A 23443-nucleotide genomic window follows, 5' to 3' on the forward strand; every position below is an offset into this window, starting at 1 on the left:
GTGAAGGAGGAAAAAAAAAAGCGGATTTAGATTAAAAAAAAGGATTTTTCCTGGCCCCCGGGACCTGGAGCTAAGTCCAGCAATTTCAGCAACAGGAGCAGCACACAGGACTGTAATGCAGCGTTTGCTGGTATAACCACTGTGTCTCCTAAACAGCCTGCCTGCCATACCTGGTATGGATATTAGTCCTGAGAAGGACTGTTTGTTTGATCTGGCAGCCTTTACAGACCCTACACTAACTATTTTGCAGGATATATCTCTCCCTAAATCAGCAGCGCTGTCCCTACACTGTCTGATGCGGAGCGACTGTGTCCAAGATGGCGGCGCCCGGTTTTAAATACTCGAGGTGACGCTGTGCGGCCAGCCAATCACTGTAATGCCGACAAACAACATGGCTGCGGCATTAGTGACTGGCTGGCAATCCCTGCATGTTCATTGGCTCTGTAAAGAGCGCCAAACAAGCAGGGCGGAGACCTGAGCTCCCGCCCGAGTAACCCGGAAATGCTCGGTGCTCGCCGAACATCCCGAGTAGCGTGATGCTCGGGCGAGTACCGAGCAGTGTCGAGCATGTTCGCTCAACACTAGTCTATAACTTTAAGGCTGTGTGCCCACGATGCGTTTAAGCAAAAACGCTGCGGAAACGCTTAAAAAAACGCATGGTAGAAGGTCTGCCATGTTCCCCAATGATGATCCGCATGTGCTGTGCACATGCTGCGGAAATTTCTGCTGCGGGTTATCATTGTGGGAAAAATTATTTTGCGGAACCGCTGCGTTTTCGCCGCCATTGACTTGCATTGAATCGCTTGGATTCCGCATCACTGGATCTGTACATGCGCATTCCATGTGTTTCAATGTGCGGATGGTACCCGAGTGTGGAGGACAGGAGACTCTCCTCCGGACCCGGGTACCATAGAACCTGTTTATTCTTTTTTTTTTTTTTTTTTTTTAAAGTATAATATTTATTTTTTACTTACCTTCTGATGGCCCCCGCTGCGCTCGTCCTCCCATGCCGTCAGATCCGGTGTACTGAAGGACCTGCGCTGACGTCATAGTCATGTGACAGCAGGTCCTTCAGTGTAGTGCACCGTGATCTGCCGACAAGGGAGAACGGAGCGAAGCAAGACTGCGGGGGCTATCGGAAAGTAAGTATAGATTTATTTGTAACCATTCTTTTACGGTCACACTATATAAATCCATGCAGTTTGCGTGTATTTATATAGTGTGACCAAGTTGACAAGCACTTTCCAAGTGATGCTAAAATCGCTTGGAAAGCGCTTGACAACCCGCATGCAGAAATGCATGTGAAGAACGCTTCACATCCACATGTCCCTGGCAGGAAAAACGCATGTACAATCCGCATGGACAATCCACATGTACAATCCGCATGCGTTTTTTTCTGCCAGGGAGATGCAGAAATGCTCAGGAAAAATCCGGAGCATTTCTGCATCGTGGGCACATAGCCAAAAATAGCTTTTACAAATGAAGTTATGATTTCTAAATTTAAAAATATATTTTTCTTTATTTTAATTTACTACAAGGAAGGTTCCTAATGTGGTAAGCAGTGGCAAGAAGGTACTTTTCTATATGATTTCCTAAATATGTGATGGGTAAGGAGAATTGGTGTACACACAGTAGTGATAACGAGGTTCGATGGTCTGGTATACGTAGATAATTTTGGTTTCAATTTTAGGAATTTAGCAGCACACTTATTTCAGTAATGGAAATGTTTTTATTTGGATGAGTGGGCACTAAGCAGATATGCATTTAGACTTTAAAATATGTCCCTTACTTCCCTGCAACTTTAACTTTTCTAATCTATCCCAGGTCTGTATCACAAAATTGTATGGTAGGTGAGGCAGGGCACTCCTGTGCCTAAGTCCTATCCGTTGGACATCACTTGGGCGCAGGCGCGCCCTTCTTCACTAGCCACACAACTGCTTTGTGATAAAGAACTAGGATAGGGTTGAAACGTAATATATGTCCCTTACTTCCCTGAACCTTTAAAGTCTAAATACATGTCTGCTTAGTGCCTACTCATACAAATAAAAACATGTCCATTATTGAAAGAAGTGTGCTGCTAAATTCCTATATATGTATCCATATGTGATGAACATATGGTTCCCTTTATTACACATTCCCAAAAAGCAAAGTGTTAATCTACCACTCTTGATAACATTTCGTCAATGTTATCCAAAGGTGAAAACTATTTTGTCATTAACACAACTGCACTTCTTTAGAACAAACTATGGAGTAACTCCAAGAGAAAGTTAGAATTCTACTGTTGGAGTGATTGACTTCTGGTAGTCTACTTGTCAACACCCGACTGGTTTGAAGACTTCTAGATACATCAACTTGTTAATGCCATGGCTCAGGGGCAGATATGCCATTGGTGTAAGGTGTGCAGCCACACAAGGGCTCAGGAGATAAGAGGCCACACTATGACCTCCCAAGAACAACCAGCAGCTTCTTTCATAGACTGCAAAAAGCTCTTGTACTATACTTGCACCAGGGCCTCTCTCTGCCTGGCCGCCCCTGCCATGGCTATATTTTGAGATGTCATGTTACGGTTAGTACTTGTTGCCAACTCACTTCCACCTTCCCTACAGAATGTATTTACCAATGTTTTACTTTTTTTTTTTTTTTTTCTGTTGACTGTCTGGTATCCGACATAACCAAAGCATAATCTGCTTTTTGCTCAGAATATTTTGTGGTCAGAACTCCCCCACGTTGAAGTCAGGAAAATGTATAAATGAAGTAAGCCCGTCCTTGAAATGAGGAAGCTGACATTGTGCCAAGTAATGAACTAGCAGCATAGCATTTCACTACTTTTTTAGTCTGGAATAAACACTGCTCAAAAAAAATAAAGGGAACACTCAAATAACACATCCTAGATCTGAATGAATGAAATATTCTCATTGAATACTTTGTTCTGTACAAAGTTGAATGTGCTGACAACAAAATCACACAAATTTCATCAATGGAAATCAAATTTATTAACCGAGGAGGCCTGGATTTGTAGTCACCTCCAAAATTAAAGTGGAAAAACCCACTACAGGCTGATCCAACTTTGATGTAATGTCCTTAAACAAGTCAAAATGAGGCTCAGTATTGTGTGTGGCCTCCACATGCCTGTATGACCTCCCTACAACGCCTGGGCATGCTCCTGATGAGGTTGTGGATGGTCTCCTGTGGGATCTCCTCCCAGACCTGGACTAAAACATCCGCCAACTCCTGGACAGTCTGTGGTGCAACGTGACGGTGGATGGAGCGAGGCATGATGTCTCAGATGTGGTCAATCGGATTCAGGTCTGGGGAACGGGCGGGCCAGTCCATAGCTTCAATGCGTTCATTTTGCAGGAACTGCTGACACACTCCAGCCACATGAGGTCTGGCATTGTCCTGCATTAGGAGGAACCCAGGGCCAACCGCACCAGCATATGGTCTCATAAAGGGTCTGAGGATCTCCTCTTGGTACCTAATGGCAGTCAGGCTACGTCTGGCGAGCACATGGAGGGCTGTGCGCCCCTCCAAAGAAATGCCACCCCACACCATTACTGACCCACTGCCAAACCGGTCATGCTGAAGGATGTTGCAGGCAGCAGATCGCTCTCCACGGCATCTCCAGACTTTGTCACGTCTGTCACGTGCTCAGTGTGAACCTGCTTTCATCTGTGAAGAGCACAGGGCGCCAGTGGTGACTTTCCCAATCCTGGTGTTCTGTGGCAAATGTCAAGCGTCCTGCACGGTGTTGGGCTGTGAGCACAACCCCCATCTGTGGACATCGGGCCCTCATACCACCCTCATGGAGTCTGTTTCTAACCCTTTGTGCAGACACATGCACATTTGTGGCCTGCTGGAGGTCATTTTGCAGGGCTCTGGCAGTGCTCCTCCTGTTCCTTCTTGCACAAAGGCGGAGGTAGCTGTCCTGCTGCTGGGCTGTTGCCCTCCTACGGCCCCCTCCACATTTCCTGGTGTACTGGCCTGTTTCCTGATAGCGCCTCCAGCCTCTGGACACTACGCTGACAGACACAGCAAACCTTCTTGCCACAGCTCGCATTGATGTGCCATCCTGGATGAGCTGCACTACCTGAGCAACTTTTGTGGGTTGTAGAGTCCGTCTCATGCTACCACGAGTGTGAAAGCACAACCAACATTCAAAAGTGACCAAAACATCTGCCAGAAAGCATTTGTACTGAAATGTGGTCTGTGGTCCCCACCTGCAGAACCACTCCTTTATTGAGGGTGTCTTGATAATTGCCAATAATTTCCATCTATTGTCTATTCCATTTGCACAACAGCATGTGAAATTGATTGTCAATCAGTGTTGCTTCCTAAATGGACAGTTTGATTTCGCAGAAGTTTGATTTACTTGGAGTTAGGCTACGTGCCCACGATGCAGAAATGCTCTGGATTTTTCCTGAGCGTTTCTGCAACTCCCTGGCAGTAAAAACACATGCGGATTGTACATGCGGATTGTACATGCGTTTTTCCTGCCAGGGACATGCGGATGTGAAGCGTTCTTCACTTGCATTTCTGCATGCGGGTTGTCAATCGCTTTCCAAGTGATTTTAGCATCACTTGGAAAAGTGCTTGACCACTTGGTCACACTATATAAATCCATGCTAACAGCATGGATTTATATAGTGTGACCCGAGAGAATGTTTAAAAATAAAAAAATCAATCTAAACTTAACTTCTGATGGCCCCCGCTGTCTTGCTGCGCTCCTGTGCTGGCTTCTGGCAGATCGCGGTACGCTGTACTGAAGGACCATGGGGGAAGGTTTACCAAGCATTTCCCAAGTGTTTACACTGCGGAAATTCCGCAGCGTAAACACTTGAAAAAACGCATCGTGGGCACATAGCCTAATAGTCTGTTGTTTAAGTGTTCCCTTTATTTTTTTGAGCAGTGTACCAAAAATTAATTCTAGATAATAAAGTATCCTTCTCTCAGCATGGACCTAAGGTTATCAGGAAAGGGAATAAAATTGGGACCACAATCACTTTCTACCAAGTCTGGAAATGAAGCAAAGGAACCCCCCCCCCCCCACAATAAAAAAAAAAAGATATAGCAAATCAGTATTGGTCAGTTTTTTTCAGCAATCCTTAACCGCTTCAAGGAAAGGTATCATCAGAAAATGAACTATTCTTTAAATCGGGGTTTTGTTTTACATCTATTTAAAAAAAAAAAGGCTTTTTTTCCCCCAGATCATATTACAATATTTAGCTAAATTAGTAATTGTCACTCTTCTATCCAAAGCACGGTGAGACAAAAGGAGGGAAGCTCTGCCACTAGGGAAGGATGCAAGGGGCACCCCTGATACTTGCCTGCACCACCCTGAGCTCCCTACTGTCCCTAGACAGGTTCCTTAACCCTGTTCGACGATCACGTTCCTATCCCTGTCTTACCCTAAGTACCACCCTGGCTAGTGAGTAGGATAGCAGGAAAGCTAGTCCTGTTCTAACGTAAAGACACAGAGGGGAAACGGACAGGGATAAAGGAAGATCGCAATCATACAAAAACACTCTCAAACAATTGAGTGGGAAATAGGGAAGTAAAAGGGTGAGGGAAACCAAATGGGAATAGAGATTGGGAGACACACACACAAATCAACTACACGCAGATATCTCCTGAAACAACTGCAAACACCTGCTCCTTTCTCAGCTCACTCCTCCAGCTCCATACCAGGTAGTTGCAAGCTATCACTGGCTACAACTGAAGCTTAGAGGAGGGTATATAAACCAGAGGGAAGTGATGAGACAACTCAGGATGGAGAGCTCCAGGAGACAAATTCTTTTACCCTTGCAAGAACAGAGAAAGAGAAACCTGTGAAGCAGTTCTAGCCAGCGCAGATGTACGTGTAACCAGATGCTGCAATCCTCTGGCCCCTCTTTATCGTGGCATTCCCGTGAAAATAATCTTGCATTTTTCAGTGGCCACTGGGGCTATGTTAAACTCAAATTTTTTGTTATTTTCAGGAATTTTCAGCAAGGCTGCTTATCAGAGGCAGGATTACAATGACGGGTAACACCTTTACACACTGCTGATGACACAGGATCCACCAGTCCCAATAGGCGATGTCACAGCTGACCCTGCTCCCTGACCATTTGCACCTATTGTGAGTGGTGGATCCTGTGTTATCAGCTGTGTAAGGAAGTGTTTATCATTGTAATCTTGATTCTGTTGATAAGAATGGGAAGTATGCGTCTAAAATAGCCTCAATGGCCACCATGAAAATTGCAAGATTAGTATTTTTTTTAAATTAAAGATCATATGGAAAAAAAAAAATGTATGAATCACAAAAACCTGACTAGATCAGAATCGGATACATGTAGCCCAATCCAGCATGTATCTGCTGTCAGGTTCCCTTTAAAGACTCACCCATTTTGAGCCTTTAGGACACAGCATTTTTTTTCCTTTTTCATTGTCACATTCCAGGAGTCATATTATTTTTTATGTCGATGTAGCTGTATGAAGACTTTTTTTTTGTGGGATGTTTACATAGCCAAATAGGGAACAAATGTTCTTGCTATTTTTCAGTTCATCGAAACAGACCATTATACTCAAAAATGGGCACACCCATGCATTTCACATTCCCAGTGCCATACCTACAATTATACGCTGTGTTAATCCACAGACCTTTTCGCCAAGATTAAAGGGAACTTGTCATTTGATTCATTCTGCCCAAACTACGGGCCGCATGAATCTGAGCCTATTTGCAAAATTACTGGCAGGTATATTTTCTTATAAAACACTCCAGGTTTTTCAGAGAAAATCTAGTTAGAAGAACTGTGGACAAGCCTAGTCCGGCAGCTCTGCTATAGGTCTATCCCGGTCACCACTAGCAGCACTTGGATCTTCTAATTTCATTTTCTCTGAAATGACAGTGTTTCACAGAAAACTATACCTGCATGCAGTCGTGGAGCAAAGATCTGATTCATGCGGCTTGTGATTTGGGCAGCATGAATCCGTTGACAGGTTCCCTCTACGATAACTCTGCTTTTGTACAGTATATATTCTAGACTTGCTTTCATGTAAAAGCTGACTTTATAATGGAATTAGAATTTCATGGTGATTGCCAGGTTTGTGCGGATGGGCTCATTTCCAAAGATTATTGCTACAATTCTTTTCTAAAGCTTGTTTTTATTGTATGTAAATTTTTTTCTATTCATCAATCCAAATATTACCCAAAGCATATATACTAATGACAAGGATTAACCAAAGCCTACTATCACATATCTGCAATGCTGTTATGAGATGATGGGTAACAAAGTACTTATTCCAGGTATAATTACATTAATTCAAAAGGAAAATAAAATAAAAACTGGGAAAATGGGAAAGGTACATCTTACATATTGATCCCCCAACATGGTGCTTAACCTTAAACTCTAACAGTTGTGCAAGACCCACCAACACCAGAGTAGACCCCCAACACCCAGAGGCATCTCTACGCAGCGGTTCTCCTAAAAATATGTCCTAATAGTAGTTGCCCTTGATACCACACTGTTGGTTGAAAACAAGTTCTAATATCATCTTGGATGCATTGTAGAAGCAAGGAGGCCTCAGCCCAATCCATCTGAAGCAGAAACAACAGTTTGTCTATAAAGATCTTGAAAGGAGTAGCTTGGTCATGGATCCATACCTGCAGAATGGCTTTAATACCAGCTGCCGCCTCCAAATGTAGTAGGTCCCCTGAAGATCATGTATATTTATCTGGCTTTAAATATCCAATGATGGCGCATAGAGGCTCATCAGGAGCAAAGTTTGTCAGATGTGTGGTAGTGCGACAGTTCACCATGTCCCAAGAGGGTCGAATGACTGGGCATGCCCACAGGCAATGAAACAAATTGGCTTCAGGGGAGTGGCACTTAAAACAAAACACATGGAGGTTGTGTACAGCCCCATTCTATGACCTTTTTGCAAAGTTGGATAGGATCGGAAGACAGATTTTCAGTCTCATTTCTAGAAAACAAGCTGAAGGGAGGAAATTGTGGGCTTGATCTAGAGCTTTCAGAATGGTACTGCAGGACAAGGTAGGGTTCTCGATCTGCCATTTTGTTAGCGGAAATTGGGATTGCTCATAATCCAGGGCAACATGGATGAATTTGTAATTAATTGGTGGCTATTTGGCAAGACAAAGAATTAGATGTCGTGAACCATCTAAGCAGGCATGGTCTCCATTCCTTCTCAGGATGATGTGCTAATATTTTTATTATGTAATGCTTACCTTGTAGGTATTGGAAAGAAGGGAATATAGTGGTAGGGTATTTAGATTGCATCTCCTTTATTGAGTATATATGGTGTTCTTCTAAGTCAGGGATATCCAACTCAAACACACAGAGATCCAAAGTGAAAAACTTGGACAAAGTCGCAGGCCAACCAGTATACAGTATAATTGGGCCCTACATAGTCCTCCATATAGAATAATGGGCCCAAAATGGTCCTCCATACAGTATTATGGGCACCAGACAGTCCTCCATTCAGAATAATGGGCTCCACATAGTCCTCCATACAGAATAATGGGACAACATAGGGGTGGTGGTTCTGGTGTCGCTGGCCAAATAAAACCACCCTGCAGGCCATATTTGGCCCACGGCCCAGAGTTTGACGTGTATGCTCTAAGTGGACTAGGTGTTTAATAGATGTTATAGCTTGAGAGTGCCACCTATAAAACACAGGGTGAGAATGTTCATGTTGAAAATGAGAGTTTAGTGGGAGAAGGAGAGACACCTCTACAATTCATATTGCTACAAATCTAGTACAATTGAATGCAATAGTACATATTGACATCTTCCTATAGTAAATGCACAAAATGATCAACCTTATATGGTTCAAAAAAAAGATACTCTTTCATGGTGGATCGCATCATGCCTTGTAATATTACATTATGCTTACACTAAGGGTTTTTAATTTTTGTGAAAAACTCTATGGCCCCAATTCATGAAAGTGATTATGCCAGAATTCTGGTATAAACCACTTTGAAAAGTCGCAAAATTTTTGCACAAAGCGGAGTTGATCCAACATGTTGAGACTTTTCGCATTTTCATGTTTGTTTTGCCCAGCTCCGCCAAAATAGGTGGACCTGGGGCAGAACGGGGTCGTGACTTCACAGCTCATCTTATTCATGATGAATGGTGGCATACCTTACACCAGAAATCTTACTCTAGTCCTTTTGCCTCTTAATGAATCAGGAGAATCTGTCTCAAACACTCCCCCTCATCCACACTGGCATTACTCAAGCTGGTCTTGATGACCGGGTGGAGAGGGGGGGCGCCTGATTCATTAAGACGCACAAGCCTTTTAAAGGAGTTGACCTGTCCAAATCGTTAAGTTTGGAATCACTTTGTGTGACTGCAGATTTATGATTCCCTCCAGCGCACACACTCTGAGCTGCGGGGATTTGCTGGTTTCTGAGCCGGGATAGGAGAGTATGAATGCGTTATACATAATCCAGCCAGAGCCCAACTAGTGGGCTCTGCCTCGCTCCATACAACTTGTATGGAGGGAGGCCTCATCCCAACTAGTGACCCAGTGGGTGTGGCTGAATAGAGGGCACGGCCTCGTTCCATACAAAGCTGCGCCCACTGGACAGGCTCTGGCCGGGAGTATGGATAACTCATACATGCCCTCCAGGCCCTGGCTCAAAATCCGGCAAAACCCCGAAGTGGACAGTGCGTGCGCTTGGGGGATTCATAAGTCTGTAGTCACACAGGTTAGACCGGACAACCCCTTTAATGAATTGGGAGCGTCTGAAAAGTGGCGTGTGCCTCTCCACAAATCTGCGTAAGGTATGCTGACCCTCGTCAATAATATGACAAGTGATATGTCCAGCCCCCAAAATCACCCCAGCTCTGCCCACTTTGTCAGAGTTGGGTGAAAATAGTGAAATCTCAAAACTTTTGTGATTTGATTGATTATTTATATCTTTCAAAGCTTTTTGTGTCCGTTTTCTGGCAAAGCTTTGAGGAATTGGGGACCTATGTCTTGCCCTAAACTACTTTATGGCATACTTTTTTTTTATATACACTACAGACCAAAAGTTTGGACACACCTTCTCATTTAAAGATTTTTCTGTATTTTCATGCATATGAAAATTGTATATTCACACTGAAGGCATCAAAACTATGAATTAACACATGTGGAATTATATACTTAACAAAAAAGTGTGAAACAACTGATAATATGTCTTATATTCTAGGTTCTTCAAAGTAGCCACCTTTTGCTTTGATGACTGCTTTGCACACTCTTGGCATTCTCTTGATGGGCTTCAAGAGGTAGTCACCGGAAATGGTCTTCCAACAATCTTGAAGGAGTTCCCAGAGATGCTTAGCACTTGTTGGCCCTTTTGCCTTCACTCTGCGGTCCAGCTCACCCCAAACCATCTCGATTGGGTTCAGGTCTGGTGACTGGAGGCCAGGTAATCTTGCGTAGCACCCCATCACTCTCCTTCTTGGTCAAATAGCCCTTACACAGCCTGGAGGTGTGTTTGGGGTCATTGTCCTGTTGAAAAATAAATGATGGTCCAACTAAACGCAAACCGGATGGAATAGCATGCTGCTGCAAGATGCTGTGGTAGCCATGCTTCACGGTGGGAATCAGGCATGTAGAGTCCATCCGTTCACCTTTTCTGCGTCGCACAAAGACACGGTGGTTGGAACCAAAGATCTCAAATTTGGACTCCTCAGACCAAAGCACAGATTTCCACTGGTCTAATGTCCATTCCTTGTGTTCTTTAGCCCAAACAAGTCTCTTCTGCTTGTTGCCTGTCCTTAGCAGTGGTTTCCTAGCAGCTATTTTACCATGAAGGCCTGCTGCACAAAGTCTCCTCTTAACAGTTGTTGTAGAGATGTGTCTGCTGCTAGAACTCTGTGTGGCATTGACCTGGTCTCTAATCTGAGCTACTGTTAACCTGTGATTTCTGAGGCTGGTGACTCGGATAAACTTATCCTCAGAAGCAGAGGTGACTTTTGGGCTTCCTTTCCTGGGGTGGTCCTCATGTGAGCCAGTTTCTTTGTAGCGCTTGATGGTTTTTGCAACTGCACTTGGGGACACTTTCAAAGTTTTCCCAATTTTTTGCACTGACTGACCTTCATTTCTTAAAGTAATGATGGCCACTCGTTTTTCTTTACTTAGCTGCTTTTTTCTTGCCATAATACAAATTCTAACAGTCCTATTGAATAGACTATCAGCTGTGTATCCACCTGACTACTGCACAACACATCTGATGGTCCCAACCCCATTTATAAGGCAAGAAATCCCACTTATTAAACCTTACAGGGCACACCTGTGAAGTGAAAACCATTTCCGGTGACTACCTCTTGAAGCTCATCAAGAGAATGCCAAGAGTGTGCAAAGCAGTCATCAAAGCAAAAGGTGGCTACTTTGAAGAACCTAGAATATAAGACATATTTTCAGTTGTTTCACACTTTTTTGTTAAGTATATAATTCCACATGTGTTAATTCATAGTTTTGATGCCTTCAGTGTGAATGTACAATTTTCATAGTCATGAAAATACAGAAAAATCTCAAAATGAGAAGGTGTGTCCAAACTTTTGGTCTGTACTGTAGTTCTGTTCCATTTCAGTTCACTCATTCTCATGCTGGGACTTGCTTATAGTAGGTGACTTCCAAGTAGCGCTAAGGCTGCTATGGAAAACACATTGTATTTATACATCTATGCGGCTATAAGATACTTTAAAAGAGTTGTCTGTTACTTGACTACTTCTTATTAATAGAATCATAAAATGTTAGAGTTGAAAGGGACCTCCAGGGTCATCATGTCCAAACCCCTGCTCAGTGTAGGATTCACTAAACCATCTCAGACAGATGTCTGTCCAGCCTCTGTGTGAAGACTTCCATTGAATATCTCCTCCCTAACCAAAATCCCACAATGTCTGTCCGCTATCTCATCATCCTTCTCTGACAGATTTCTGAAACTTAACATGGACAAAACTGAATAAATCATCTTTCCACCGTCTCACTCAACCCCCCCCCCCCCCCCAGCTGACATATCCATCAAAGTCAATGGCTGCCCACTCTCCCCAGTCCCGCAAGCCTGCTGTCTCGGGGTAACCCTGGACTCTGATCTCTCCTTTTAAACCACATATCCAAGCGTTTCCACTTTCTGCCGACTCCAACTCAAAAATATCTCCCGGATCCGCATATTCCTCAACCACGAATCTGCAAAAACACTCATCTCCTGCCTTGACAACTGCAACCTCCTGCTCTGTGGCCTCCCTTCTAACACTCTCGCACCCCTCCAATCCATCCTATACTCTGCTGCCTGACTAATCCACCTGTCCCCTCGCTATTCCCCAGCCTCTCCGCTCTGTCAATCCCTTCACTGGCTCCCCATTGCCCAGAGACTCTAGTTCAAAACCCTAACCATGACATATAAAGGCATCAACAACCTGTCTCCTCCATATATCTGTGACCTAGTCTCCTGGTACTTACCTGCACGCAACCTCCAATCCTAACAAGATCTCCTTCTCTACTTCCCTCTAATCTCCTCTTCCCACAATCGCATACAAAATTTCTCCCGTGCATCCCCCATACTCTGGAACTCTCTACCCCAACGCATCAGACTCTCGCTTACTGTGGAAACCTTCAAAAGGAACCTGAAGACCCACCTCTTCCGACAAGCCTACAACCTGCAGTAACCCTCCCTCCACCATTCACTGCATGACCTGCTCTACGCTCACTTACTGTATCCTCCCCCATCCCTTGTAAATTGTGAGCCCTCGCGGGCAGGGTCCTCGCTCCTCCTGTACCAGTCACTGACTTGTATTGTTTAAAATTATTGTAATAATAATTAAAGGAGAGCTCACCACCTCTCGTGGCAGCCTGTTCCGCTCATTGATCACACTCACTGTCAAAAAGTGTTTTCTAATATCTAATGTCTTCTCTTTTAGTTTCATTCCATTGCTTCTAATGTTTCCATGTGCACATATGAATAAGTATGATCCCTCTACACTGTGACACGTGGATAAGGCTATGTTCACACATCATGGTTTTTTTCAGCGTTTTTTTTTATATGCAAATTTTCAGCTGTGTTTTGCAGTACCAGCAATGTCTGAGATTCCAGAAATCTCCTGCACACAAAATAGTAATTTTTTTGGTTAGGATTTTGTGCTTTGCGTGTTTTTTTTGCAAAATAGAGCATGTTCCTTCTTTGTAATGGGTGGTGAAAAAAAACGCAGGTTTCAGGTATTTCAGCGTTTTTGTGCCAAAACCAGTTTTTGTTTTTTCACTGAATTTTATGTACATGCAAAAGGAAAGGGAAAAAAACTTGCCAAAAAATAAGCAAAAACGCAAGAAAAATCCTGAACAACCTCCTGGCAAGAGATCAGGTTTTTTTTCTTGCCCATATGTAGAGTTTTGCATTTCTCCCTGTTAAATACCATTCTATTAGTTGCTTCCTGCTGCGACTCAGCGATCCTCTGTGCCTGCTATTAGAGAGTCTCAGAGAATCCCTGAGCCGCTGCAGGAAGTGTGGCTGCGACTCACACTGCACTAGTAAGGAGAATAACTTTTCACTCCTCTCCACGCCCATAGTTCCGGCATGGAGAGGAGTGAATATCCCGGCACCTCCCCTCGGCGTCTGAGGGCGCATATCAGTGACGTTATGCGCTGCTCAAATGCGGAGGTGAGATGCTGGCAAAACAGGAAGCAGCGCTGGAGCAGAGGTGAGGAAGGAAGGTGAATAGAAAAAAAAAAAAAAAAAAAACCTTCATCTGTGCAGTGATAGGGGGGCCATGCATGCCAGGATTTGGGGGTGAGGGGGGGCCATGCATACCAGGATTTGTGGAAATTTACAAGTAGCTGCTGCATTTCCCACCCATTGTCTTATACTCTACTCAATAAGTTTTCTCAGCTTTTTTGTGGTAAGATTAGGTCGGCCTATATTCGGGTCGGTTTATACTCGAGTATATACAGTAATTTTACCTTCAGTTCCCTTATCTAGATCATTTATAAAAATGTTGAACAACACTTGAGCCAGTAGAGAGCCCTGTGGTACCCCACTTGAAACACTGTTCCAGTTAGATGTGCAACCATTTTATTACCACTCTTTGAGTATGATCACTGAGCCATTTATGAATCTACCTAACCGTAGCCTTGTCAATCCCATACTTGATCAATTTTTCAATAAGGATAGTAAGAGATACTTAATCAAATGCTTTGCTGAAGTCAAGATATACTATATCTACCGCATTTCCCTGATCCACCCAATCAGTGATTCCATCATAGAAGGAAATTAGATTAGTCTGGCACTTGTTTGCTACGAACTCATGCTGGCTCTGGTTAATTACTTACATAGATGCTGTTTAATAATTTGTTCAAAGATATTTCCTGGTATGGAAGTAAGGCTCACTGGCCTGTTATTTTACTGTCTCCATCCTCTTTCTTTTTTTGAAGGTAGGGAAATCCTTTGCCCTGGACCAAGAGATATAAATTAATTTGAATTAGCTGTTCCCTCACTATCTTTCTGTTTATAGATAGTGTGGATTCTTTTTTTATTCCTTCAATAGCACAGTGAAGATCAGTTGATGTTGCATTTGGTTTCTTCGAGAACACAGATGCAAAATAGGAATTTAAAAGTTCAACATCATTTTTGACCACTTCACCCTTTTCATCCTGTCAGTATCCTATACCATTTTTTATTTTCTCCTTTTGACATCCCCCCCCCCCCCCCCAAATCCCTTTTTACTGCTTTTGGTCTCCCTTGCAAGCCTCGCCTCATTACTGGCTTTAGCTCTTCTAACTCTTGCCCTGCATTCCCTGCAGACAGCATTATATTCTTCTTTAGATATGTCCCCCTCTTTCCATTTGATGATAATTTCATTTTTTCCGTTTTAGCAAGTGTTTAAGTTCTGTGGTCTCTTTAAATGCTTCCAATTCTTCCGCGTCTTCAGGATTGTACTGATTGTGCATTGAGAATTTCATTTTGCAAAATCTCCGATCCTTCTTGGACATTTCTGTCCTTTTATAACATCCAGCCATTGGACCTCTCCTGATCCCAGCGTGCTGTTAACATTAAATAAACAAAAAATAAAAAAAATTGATGCTCTTGCTTCCTGGACTTGTGGTGCTCTTCCAATCTCAGTGCGGTGTCCCCCTCCAATCACCTGACACAAACAATGTCGCGTGACTCTTGTGAATCAACTGCCTCTGATCGTCAGCAATTTCCACACTTCGCCCGAATGGAAGAAACACTCTTATCTTTGCAAATCACTTGTATTAAGCAGCAGTCTGTAAAAGTGGGCTTGGCATATAGGAACCTATCAGAGCTATGTTTTCATTTCTTAACCGGTTATCATAAATTGAAAACTTTACTGTGATGGTTTCCTCCTGGGCAGTGGAGGAAACGAGAGAGTACAGACAATACAGGATGGGATGGCAGCTGATACTTTCTGTGAGGTAAACTATTTGTTGCCTGTTTAAAATTTGTTTTACCTCACAGACAGGATCAAATGTGATCCTCTGCTGTAATATCTGTATACTCTTTTGCTTCCTTCCCTGACCAGAAGCTGTAATATTAGACATTGTTCCATACACAGTCAGACACAGCCAATACACTAACATCATGGGTGACTTCAACATCTCCATCAACACTTCTTTCTCAGCTGCCTCTAAGCTTTTATCCCTCACTTCCTCCTTCGGCTTTACCCAATGATCTTCCGCAGCCACTCCCAAAGGTGACCACACTCTGGACATCATCTTCACCCGCCTCTGTTCCCTGTTTAACCTCTCTAACTCACCCCTCCCTCTTTCTGACCACAACCTACTTACATTCTCTACCCTCTCCTCTCGGGGCAATAATCCCCACTCCACAAACTTGCACACCCTCACAGAAATCTTAAACACTTTGACCTACTCACTCTCTGAATCCCTCCTCCCTCTTACAGACATCAGTTCCTTACACAATGCAGATGCTGCTGCCACTTTATATGACACCACAACTGCTGCAGCTCTCAATTCGGTCTCCCCTCTCACACATACCAAAGCTCACACAATCAACAAGCAACCCTGGCACACCAGTCTGACTAAAGAACTGTGACTGGTCTGCAGGGTTGCTGAGCGTAGATGGAAAAGGTCCCACTCCAATCGCACTTCATCACATTAAAACAGTCCCTCACTACCTTCAAGTCCACACTCTCTGCCGCAAAACAAACATACTTCTTATCTCTCATATCCTTCCTGTCTCACAACCCTAAACAGCTATTTAACACTTTCAATTCTTTCCTCCATCCCCCAGCACCTCCTCCCTCTCCTCTCATCTCAGCCGAAGACTTTGCCTCATTCTTCAAGCAGAAGATTGACACCATCAGACACAGCTTTTGCCTAAAGTCCCCCCAGCCCCTTCTCACACCTATTCAATCCTCCTCCTCCAAAACCAACTTCTCCACCATTGCAGAAGATCAACTTTCCTCTTTACTTTCCAAATCACACCTCACCACCTGTGAACTTTACACAATCCCATCCCATCCCACCTCATCCCCAACCTTACCACTATCTTCATCCCAACCCTAACACACCTCTTCAACCTGTCACTAACAACTGTTGTCTTCCCCTCATGCTTCAAACTTGCCTCGATCACACCCATCCTCAAAAAGCCCTCCCTTGACCCATCCAAGATCTCCTGCTCTACTCCCCTCTTATCTCCTTTTCCCACAAACGCATACAAGATTTCTCCCATGCATCCCCCCTACTCTGGAACTCTCTACCCCAATATATCAGACTCTCGCCTACTGTGGAAACCTTTTAAAATGAACCTGAAGACCCACCTCTTCCGACAAGTCTACAACCTGCAGTAACCACCGCCCCACTATACCGCTGCACGACTAGCTCTACCCCACCTACTGTATCCTCACCCATCCCTTGTAGATTGTGAGCCCTCGCGGGCTGGGTCCTCGCTCCTCCTGTACCAGTCGCTGACTTGTTTTGTTAAAGATAATTGTAATTGTTTTTGTATGTATACCCCTTTTTCACATGTATAGCGACATGGAATAAATGGCTATAATAATAATTACACAAATACACAGCAGGGCACATTTATAAGATTATCTCAGCACAGGAACATTTTTTTTTTTACTTAACACATTGTGGAAATTATTATTATTCAAAGATCTGTTTAATAAAATGTACTTTGTTTGTGAGACAACCCCTTCAAGGCCCCTACATACATTAGATGAAAGTGGACTGAATCTGATTAACTCTTTCCAGACATTTGGCATCTGGAAAGAGCAGGAGCGGGATGTTGGAAGTTTAGTGTCCCATTATTTTCTTTTCAGGGGAAATAAGCCATTTCCAGAGGAGCCTACATAACAAAGGACAGGACAGATCCATGGGCTGTACAATTCTGCTGTGCAGATAAGGGTCATGTGCACTGATATAAGATTTATGTTACTTCAGTTCACACTGCTATGGAATAGACCCTCCTCCAGATATATGTAGCTGCACATTAGAGGGCTCCTTCCATCCTCCAGAGCCTAGAGTAAATGGGTTTGTTAGAATATTCCTGTGCTTGGTATGACCTCACCAGTCTCTGCGGGGCCCTGACTCACACATTCTTTCAGCATATATCTTACAGACTGAAGTTCAGCTCTACCTTCTTATTTTGGTTTTTCATTTTTTCTTATACATTTTCTTTTTAAAAGACATTACCGTTTTCTTAAAGCTGTTCTTTCCCTTGCATTGTTCCGACTTCCTAGGACCATAATCTCAACATTCGGCATAAAAAAATACTCCCTGGAAATCTGGATTCAACTTTTTTTTTTATTTATTTTTTTTTATTAGTTGAATCATTTTGGTTTGCAGCTTCAGTCCCCGATTACGAATTCCTTCTCTTTATTACTGATAATTGTTCCTTATATTCGTCTTGCTGCTTGTACGTCAGTTGAAGTGCCAGTAACCCTACTTTGTGTTTATTGTAGTCAGTGCTTCAAATTTCTTCTAAAGCTGATCACCAGAAAAAGGCAAGCAGAAATTTCAAGTGTCCCAAGTACGAGTCCCCACCGTCCCTTTTTCAATTGTTCTGTCATAGGTCTTTTTGTGCCTGTTTACCCGTGGAATCATTTATACGTATTTAACGCTTACAATTACTCAATATTAAAGGCTCCCATACACATTAGATGGCTGTCAGCTTAACAATGGTCAGTTCTCCCACACACAGGACCGCTCACTCCTCTGATAACTCCTGCCTTCCCTATGAGAGAGCCACCAACAGACATCTGTGCATTCAGCTAAGCTCCATGAGCGCAAAGCAATCGACAGTCCAAAATCAGATATGCCCGATTTAAATCTCCCCTGATAATCAGTTGGTCGGTGTTTCCATACTCATTAAAGTGTCTGCCGAATCCGTCGGTATGAGCGGTGGCAGCCAACATTAGTTTAAAGGGAATATACAGTCATATGAAAAAGTTTGGGCACCCCTATTAATCTTAAGCTTAATGTTCTATAAAAATTGGTGTTTTTGCAACAGCTATTTCAGTTTGATATATGTAATAACTGTTGGATACAGTAATGTTTCTGCCTTGAAATGAGGTTCATTGTACTAACAGAAAATGTGCAATCTGCATTCAAACAAAATTTGACAGGTGCATAAGTATGGGCACCTCACCAGAAAAGTGACATTAATAGTTAGTAGATCCTCCTTTTGCAAAAATAACAGCCTCTAGTCGCTTCCTGTAGCTTTTAATGAGTTCCTGGATCCTGGATGAAGGTATTTTTGACCATTCCTCTTTACAAAACAATTCCAGTTCAGTTAAGTTTGATGGTCGCCGAGCATGGACAGCCCTCTTCAAATGATCCCACAGATGTTCAATGATATTCAGGTCTGGGGACTGGGATGGCCATTCCAGAACATTGTAGTTGTTCCTCTGCATGAATGCCTGAGTAGATTTGGAGTGGTGTTTTGGATCATTGTCTTGCTGAAAGATCCATCCACTTTGTAACTTCATATTTATCACTGATTCTTGAACACTATTGTCAAGAATCTGCTGATACTGAGTGGAATCCATGCGTCCCTCAACTTTAACAAGATTCCCGGTGCCAGCATTGACCACACAGCCCCAAAGCATGATGGAACCTCCACCAAATTTTACTGTGGGTAGCAAGTGTTTTTCTTGGAATGCTGTGTTTTTTTGCCACCATGCATAATGCCTTTTTGTATGACCAAATAACTCAATCTTGATTTCATCAGTCCACAGGACCTTCTTCCAAAAAGAAATTGGCTTCTCCAAATGTGCTTTTGCATACCTCAGCCAACTCTGTTTGTGGCGTGCTTGCAGAAACGGCTTCTTTCGCATCACTCTCCCATACAGCTTCTCCTTGTGCAAAGTGCCTTGTATAGTTGACCGATGCACAGTGACACCATCTGCAGCAAGTTGATGCTGCAGCTCTCTGGAGGTGGTCTGAGGATTGTACTTGACTGATCTCACCATTCTTCTTCTCTGCCTTTCTGATGTTTTTCTTGGCCTGCCACTTCTGGCCTTAACAAGAACTGTCCCTGTGTTCTTCCATTTCCTTACTATGTTCCTCACAGTGGAAACTGACAGGTTAAATCTCTGAGACAGCTTTTTGCATCCTTCCCCTGAACAACTATGTTGAATAATCTTTGTTTTCAGATCATTTGACAGTTGTTTTGAGGAGCCCATGATGCCACTCTTCAGAGGAGATTCAAACAGGAGAACAACTTGCAAGTGGCCACTTTAAGTAGCTTTGCTCATGATTGCATACACCTGGCTATAAAGTTCAAAGCTCCATGAGGTTACAAAACCCAAAAAAAGTGCTTTAGTAAGTCAGTAAAAAGTAGGTAGGAGTATTTAAAACAAGAAAATGATAAGGGTGCCCATACTTATGCACCTTTCAAATTTTGTTTGAATGCAGATTGCACATTTTCTGTTAGTACAATAAACCTCATTTCAAGGCAGAAACATTACTGTGTCCAACAGTTATTACATATATCAAACTGAAATAGCTGTTGCAAAAACACCAATTTTTATAAAACATTAAGCTTAAGATTAATAGGGGTGCCCAAACTTTTTCATATGACTGTATCACCCCCTGGGAATATACTAGTCTGTGATCTTCTGCGCAGGCATCGGTGAGTCACGGAGGATCGTGTAGGTAGTTCAACGCGTGGGGGGGGGGGGGGGGGGTAGAAAGGAGCGTGCGCTTAAATGTGTATGCTCACAAGGATCCCAGTAAGTTTATTCAATATTATATGCGACCAAATCAAAATGGGCCACAATATTGACGTGTGAAGTTCCTTATTACTAATTAAAACCTATACAATGTAAGCAAATGTGCACATATTAAAAGTGAAATTTAAGATCTATTAAATAAATAAAGATATTTGTCAAACAGAAACCGTTCTGTAAAGGCTAAAATATGACTGATGAAAACTTACAAGTACTTCCTAGTATGTAGTTATTTTTGATGTAAAGCACAAAAAGGCAAAATCCTTGGCAGTAACTGAAATGTAATACAGGATATGAAAAGGTGGTCAGAATCTACTTACAAATGTAGAATTGATGGCATGGGTGATAAATGTCTGATCCCTGAGGGTCAAACTTCTCGGATTCCAATCAATCATGAGAACTGGGTTGCAAACCCCAATTCATTCTCACTGCAATCAGCAGGGCTGTGGAGTCAGTAAGCCAAACCTCCGACTCCTCAATTGCCATAATACCGACTCCATGACTCCCTCATACACGGCTCATGTGTAAGTGATAAATTTACTGTAGCACAGATTCATCTCAGCTAAAAGTCTAGACCCTTAGATCAGGAATAGGACATTTCATAACTTTCCCAAATTCTTATGAAAAAATATTCCCCACAAACTGCATTGAACTACTGTACCAATTTATTATATATTTTAGGAGTCGGTCCATTTTATACCAGCTCTGACTCCACATCCCTGGCAGTCCGTGTAAAATGGAGGGGGTATGGTTGTGTATGAAAGCCGTCTTTCCATTCTGTGTCTATGGGAATTATGGAAATTGCCAAATATAGCATTCAATTTTTTTAATGTTAGAGTATCAAGGATAATTTTGTCACCAAGTTTATTTTTTTTGCCTAGTCTAAGAGCAACATAGACAGATGACCTGATTCCAGCAACATGACTCTTCCTGGGCTGCTTTCTGACACTTTGACATGACTGGTTACATCACTGGTTACATCACTGGTTATCACTAGAAGACTAGCAAATCTTCTGCCATGTAGTCTTCCATATTCACAAACTCTTTATAACCTGATCCGCACCACTGATTGGCAGATTTCAGAGTACATAGAGAGCTGTCAATCAGTGGTGTGGGCAGGCTATACAGATCATTCAGAGGACTGGTAGATCTGCAGCAGATAAAACTATGATTTTATCAAAACTGCAACAAGAAGTGATACATTGCTAGAATCGAGTGTCTCTGACCTTGCATCCTGTTGCTTTCAGATGGGGTAGCAAAAACATCGTGACAATTTCTCTTTAAAGGCAATCTGTCAGTAGGATTCACCATCCTAAGCCATCTATATGGGCATGTAGGTCATAGGCAGCTGAATAAAGTAATACCTAATATCTGCAATCCAATGTCTTATTTCAGAGAAATCCATGTTTTTCTTATATGTAAATGAGCTTTCAGGACTATGGGCCGGACATTTGATCTGCATGAGAATCTGCCTCTAGAGCAATAAAAGGGGGAGTTACTAGTGTGAGACATGTAACGAATACTGAACTGAACTTTTGTCTCATAACAAATACATTTGCAGCTGCAGCTCTCACAGTTCTGCTTTATTGCAGCACTATTGCTCCACTGTCTGCCTTAGTGATGGAAGCTGAAGATGAGAGGAACCTGCAGATGTCTGTAGTCCTCTTACTCTCTGAAAAGGCAATATGCATATTAAATTTTCCAGAGGAGCATTGCAAGGCTTAAGGCTCATCACATTGGCATAGTAGACTCTGATTCCAGCAATGTATCACTTACTGGGCTTCTTGCTGCAGTTTTGATAAATCACTGTTTACAGCTTTCAAGGTATCATTTATTCATCTTCCAATGACCTACATGCTCATCTAGACTGCTTTGGAGAGATGATCCTACTGACAGATTCCCTTTTAAAGTTTACTCTGAATGCCATGGAAGGGGAGATTTGCTCTTACTGCTCGTACTTCCCCATTTTCTGTATTTTCCTGTTGGTACCCACGTGTGATCCATCACAGTTATGTCATTTAGATGAGTAATCTCTTTTCTCTGATTCATTAACACTAATAAAGAAAAGAAAGTATACCGATAAGTTACTGATGTGTCAATATTTTTTATATTTATACTATCTTCATTTCTGTCTTTTTAGGCCTTTGGAAATGCGAAAACTGCTCACAATAACAATTCTAGCCGCTTTGGGAAATTCATCCAGGTCAATTATTTGGAGAGTGGAATTGTGCGAGGGTGAGGATCATACTTCTTAGAATTCTCAAACATATCTCAATGACTATATTTGTTTTTTTATTGCAATTTAAGTCTATTGTGTGTGCGTATTCTTTTCATTGAAGTAATAGCAGTCTCCACTGCAGATTCCTGGGAAATGCATAATCTGACAGAATACATTATCTCAATAGACAAATTTTCCACATGGGGTATGTTAAATAAATCATGTTTACTAATACCATGATTATCCAGTTTAGGGGCTACTCTGAATCACCCCCGTATGAGGGACATGCTGGTGGAGTCGCCTAATTTTGACTTTCTCCTTTTTTCTAATTAAAATATTTTTTCAGTGGCTCTCTAATTTGGTATTTCACTGTGGAGGGCCACAAGTGAGTGAGCCAAGCATTGACACCCACATTCCTTTTTTTTTTTTTTCTAAAAAATGTCTAATTCCCTCTGTAGTAGTGCATGAGAATTTCAGTAGTCCTCTAGCCTCTAATGCAGTGAGTATGGCTGTGATCACCTAGTCACTGGGGAGACTGCCTGTTTAATGGACAACCATGGTCTTTAACCCCATTCTGACATTGTGCATAATAATACGTCCCTGTGTCCTGGCCCTTATGGACCAGGTACGTATTATTACAACACGGCGATCACGCCTGCACACAGGCTTGGACCGCTCCCTGCACTTTACCCCCTCAATGCTGCGATCTCAGCATTTAGCTAGCAAGTAAAGGGACAAAAGCCCCTCAGCTCCTAGATTGGAAACTGGATTGGAGTACTGATCGTTGCCATGGTGACCCGATGTCATCATGACGACATCTGGGTCACCAGGCACCAGCAAGTTAGTTTGATCATGCGCAGTGCATGATCAAACTAACTTGTGTCAGTGAAGAACTGAAAGTTATGAGGTATAGCAGTGATCCTGCTCTGCTATACCTTTTTATAAGGCCGGTTTCACACGTCTGGATTTTTCCGGTACCGGAAAAACCCGTACCGGAGATGTCCATGTGGTAACCTTGTGCCGCATC

The 23443-nt window shown here is 42.7% G+C and overlaps 1 protein-coding gene across 9 annotated transcripts in view; it reads left to right on the forward strand.

The window, feature by feature from the left end:
- MYO9B (myosin IXB) overlaps positions 1-23443 on the forward strand; it is a 238122-nt gene that overhangs the window by 109261 nt on the left and 105418 nt on the right. For all 9 annotated transcript variants that reach the window (XM_073657341.1, XM_073657251.1, XM_073657105.1 and 6 more), the window contains exon 3: positions 22339-22433. In XM_073657341.1, coding sequence (XP_073513442.1) covers positions 22339-22433 — 95 coding nt within the window. The remainder of the gene's footprint in view (positions 1-22338; positions 22434-23443) is intronic.

Source organism: Phyllobates terribilis, unplaced genomic scaffold (genome assembly GCF_046119375.1).
Source record: "Phyllobates terribilis strain yellow unplaced genomic scaffold, ASM4611937v1 Scaffold_1__5_contigs__length_1240528914, whole genome shotgun sequence".
Lineage (NCBI taxonomy): Eukaryota > Metazoa > Chordata > Amphibia > Anura > Dendrobatidae > Phyllobates > Phyllobates terribilis.